Source organism: Olea europaea, unplaced genomic scaffold, assembly GCF_002742605.1.
Source record: "Olea europaea var. sylvestris unplaced genomic scaffold, O_europaea_v1 scaffold60, whole genome shotgun sequence".
NCBI lineage: Eukaryota > Viridiplantae > Streptophyta > Magnoliopsida > Lamiales > Oleaceae > Olea > Olea europaea.
In genome coordinates, this window is record NW_019264346.1 from 880,982 (window position 1) to 884,979 (window position 3,998).

Genomic DNA, 3,998 nt, shown 5'->3' on the forward strand with positions numbered 1-3,998 from the left:
TATCCAAACATGCTTAGAACTTTAGATGAAAATGATAAACCTTGACAAAGCAATCATGGAAATGTAGTCTAACTAGTGAAGCAGTCTGCTGTCATATGAGCTTCTTTGGCTACAACAAAGATAACTTCCATACACATAGGACACATGACACAGAGCGGTAAAAGACCTAGTAAAACCATCAACAAAATTCTTCTCTTCCAAGATCTTCTATCTTCTTTTTGCCGGCCTTTATTGATTTGGCTTTTACTGTTAATTTTCTACCTGCCATCTTCATCTACATGCTTGCTTGTTTTTTTTGTACTTTAGAATTGCATTATATAGACATCTATCAATTACAATGACCGAATTTTAGCTTGTTCGTTTGACTTGGTTGACTTCACTTATTAGTTTTCGTGAGAAAAATAAGATGGCTCACGAGCTCACTTCATTTGTTAGAACAAGCCTAATAGTTGGTACTCCTCTTTCCATGTCACAAGTAATTCGTGGTGATCTCAGTCAATGCAAGGTTGCTTTGATTCCAAAGAAAATATATATATTAAACCCAAAGAAGAGCAAAAATATTTCCCATAGAATATTCTATCAGCTAGAAATCAATATCCAAAGAGGATAAAAATTCTCAAAGTACGTTGCTAAATTGTTCAATCTCACAATCATCCAAAGCATGTAGAATTGTGAATTTTTTTAATAGTATGCACAAAAATTATGGGCTGGTTGGCGCAAAACCCGTTTACCTATTAGATATACTGTGCAAAACTCCCTACCTATTGGAAATGGCACAAAAGGTCCCTGTTTGAAACCTTCCAGGGGGGCATTTCGCACTACATGTTTCAAACAGAGACCTTTTGTGGTATTTTCAATAGGGGGGGTTTGCGTTAATCAACCAAAATTATCCTACGTAAATGCATGGAACTTCCTCAAACTTTTACTGTTTTAACTTTTCATGGTGGAATTGAAGGTGGCTATAGCAAATGGAGTTTGTACGAAGGAATAACAATATTGTATCATGTGACGACTTGTTGAAGCCTGAGACAACAGCCTCATGGTGGAAGCGCGCCATTATGAATGCTTCCAAAGTATGGAAAAGATCCTTTCTTATAACTATTTTATATTGGTATTTAATTATGTCAAAAAAGTTGAAAAAATTTAAGAAAATGAGAAATATAAATAATGGAAAATTAACAATTCAGTGGCTTAAATAGATGATTGATTTGATAATGACTGCATCTGATGATTTGTCTTATAGACAGGTAGGCAAGGGTTTGTCTATTGATACCAAGGCGCATATATTGGTTTTCAAATACTGGATTGAAGCGGTGAGTTACTCTTCCTTCTTGCCATCTTAGAGTTTTTAAGGTTAGCTTGTCCTTGTAATGATCGTTTGTCTGCTCATCATGATGAATAGACATCATTCTTTTCTTTCTCCTGGCAGTTTATCACTAAGAGTCTGTTCCTAGAGCTCAATTATCTTCACTTAATTACAAGTTATTTGACATTGTCTTAACTTTTTGCCTGATAATGGCCATTTGATGTCACTGATATTCGTGAAGTTATATTTGATAGTTATGTTATTTATGCAGATTGATCCAAGGCATCGTTATGGGAACAACTTACATCTATATTGTAAAGAGTGGTTTAAAAGCTCTACCAGTCAACATTTTTTTGTCTGGTAAGAAAAGTTTGCAGTATTTTGTTGTCTTAAAATACACTGATCAAGTAGTGGTGTCACATGAGTTGTATTGAGTTACAATTTGTGTTATTTTTTGCGGATCGAGCGTGAATAGGGCTGAGTTTGTTTCTGCCTCTACTTACATTTTGAAACCAAATGACAATACATTTTGTTTTTACACTGCCAATCGCATTTATTGATTGCGCTTTTCATTTATTTTATCTTGAACAAGTGTCCATTGTATTTGGTTCCTTATTATCTAAAGTGGAAATCACATATTAATGAAACTTGAACATATCTACTGTTTAATAGGTTGGATTTTGGAGATGGCAAAGAGGTTGATCTTGAAGAGTGCCCAAGATCAAAGCTTGATCAACAATGCATCAAGTATTTCGGACCAGTATGCAATCAAAATTGCATTACCATTCGCAAGAGATAATTATTCTACATTGATGGCATATTTCACGCATATTACTGAATAGTATTAAAAAAAATGAAGCTAAAATCTTATTTAGCCCCTATTTGCTTCGACTAAAAAATTGATTAAAATTTAAGTCAAACTCAAAAATACATTTTAACGATGCATTCCATGAATTCATAACTTTTCAATCACTCGTTACATCTACTTTTATCATCCAACCAGACTGATATAGTGGAAAAATCAAGAATATCCTATTAAAATAAAATTTGATTTTTATCTAAACCAAACATGAACTTATTATATTGTTACATATATTGCAATATTCCTATTTCCTTTTTCCAATTTTGTGATATTAATTTACTTTGATAATACAAATTTTTCATTTAATCGATAACAATCTAGTAGCGTGCTGAATGAATAGAGTTTGAGATGTAACTCATAATGATCTCTTGATTATATTATGAATAAATTAACTTTCTTAAAATGTTATTCCGTTCTAATCCATGCAACATTTTAAGTAGGGTTCTTAATTTTTTTTACTCTTCTTTGATATATATGATCAGAAAGAGAGAGAATATTATGAGTATGTGGTTGTTGATGGAAAGATATTGCACAATATAACTAGAATACCTCTTCACCATGGATCGCCACAGTTGAAATACATCTTTGTGGTGAGCACATCTAAGAAACTCTACATTGGAGAGGTAATGTCTAAAAAACTGGGCTCTCTCTCTCTCTACATTGGAACGTTTTTATTCATTGATACATCTATATTTCAATAACATTCAGAAAGAGAAAGGAATTTTCCATCATTCAAGCTTTCTTGCGGGGGAAGCTACTTTAACTGCAGGGAGACTCTTGGTAGAAGATGGAGTACTTAAGGTAAATTTCGCAATCTTGAACTTTAATTTCTTGATAAAACATAACATTTCAAGCAGTTAATCTGCAAATGCATTACATTGGCTCTTAGTATTGTTGAAACAAGGCAATGTGTGGTTTTCACATTAAATATAGGAATGGTATAGAAGTATTTACTAGGCAAATTTTTTATGTGATAGGAAGCGTATCGAGTTGAGGTTCCAACAAATTTTACGATTCTTAAGTTTGGATTATTTTTTTATTATTTGAATGTAAGTTTATAGGATTTTTCTCCCAATAGGTCGTAGTGACAATTTTTCTTGGAATGGTTGAAGAATCCCTCTTTCCTTGTTTAATAGGACCCAGACAACTAGGGTTAGGGGGTCAAAAATAAAATTTATAGGGTATCTTGTAATAAAAAAAAGCTAAGAAAAAAAAAAGCTAAGCAAAAATTTCCCCCAAAATCTAGAGGGTCAATTGCCCCTAAAAAACCCCCCGGTCCGCCCTTGAATAGGAGTTTATGATCTCTTGTAAACTATTTGCATGAATTCATTACTTACAACACATTTATTTTCGTTAAATTTGCTCTTGAAACTGGAAAGTGACCTAGGGAATTGAATATTATATTATCTATCGAAGTTATTAAATAGCCTTAGATTTTATAAGAGTCTCGGGCTCCACTTTTTTTATCATTTGTCTAAGACCCTTTAGATCCTAGAAGTGGACATTGTTTTTGTTTTAAATTTATATTTTAAATTCAAGATCGTTTTTTTTTTTTTTTCTTTTTATGCCGGTTTATGGTGGGGGTGAGGCGAAGCCACAATCCTCGTTTATTTTATACTTCAACTATTAAATAAAATTTTTTAATATCAAATATAAAATAAATTTAAATATTTGAATGAGTCACTAAAAGAATAAAAAAGATTACATTATTAATAGATTCTCATTTTTAACATGAATGATACTTTTTAGATGAGGGACAAAATAAAATTCCAACAAAGTCCACACTCAAATAAATATATGAAAAATGAATCTCACATTGGATTTTTAATG

General features: G+C 32.1%; 1 protein-coding gene across 1 annotated transcript; it reads left to right on the forward strand.

The window, feature by feature from the left end:
- Window positions 1-1,214: 1,214 nt before the first annotated feature.
- LOC111389564 (IQ domain-containing protein IQM3-like) lies at window positions 1,215-3,319 on the forward strand. The gene is made up of 6 exons (XM_023014490.1): window positions 1,215-1,313; window positions 1,578-1,666; window positions 1,979-2,066; window positions 2,651-2,791; window positions 2,877-2,969; window positions 3,305-3,319. The coding sequence occupies exons 1-6, from the start codon at window positions 1,215-1,217 to the stop codon at window positions 3,317-3,319; spliced, it is 525 nt and encodes a 174-aa protein (XP_022870258.1).
- Window positions 3,320-3,998: the final 679 nt, after the last annotated feature.

What these genes read in the sequence shown, in the direction of transcription:
- LOC111389564 (XM_023014490.1), top strand. Translation starts at nt 1,215, where the DNA reads ATGACTGCATCTGATGATTTGTCTTATAGACAGGTAGGCAAGGGTTTG. An exon ending in AGTCAACATTTTTTTGTCTG is followed by an intron (nt 1,667 to 1,978) that starts GTAAGAAAAGTT and finishes ACTGTTTAATAG; the next exon opens with GTTGGATTTTGGAGATGGCA. An exon ending in AGAAACTCTACATTGGAGAG is followed by an intron (nt 2,792 to 2,876) that starts GTAATGTCTAAA and finishes AATAACATTCAG; the next exon opens with AAAGAGAAAGGAATTTTCCA.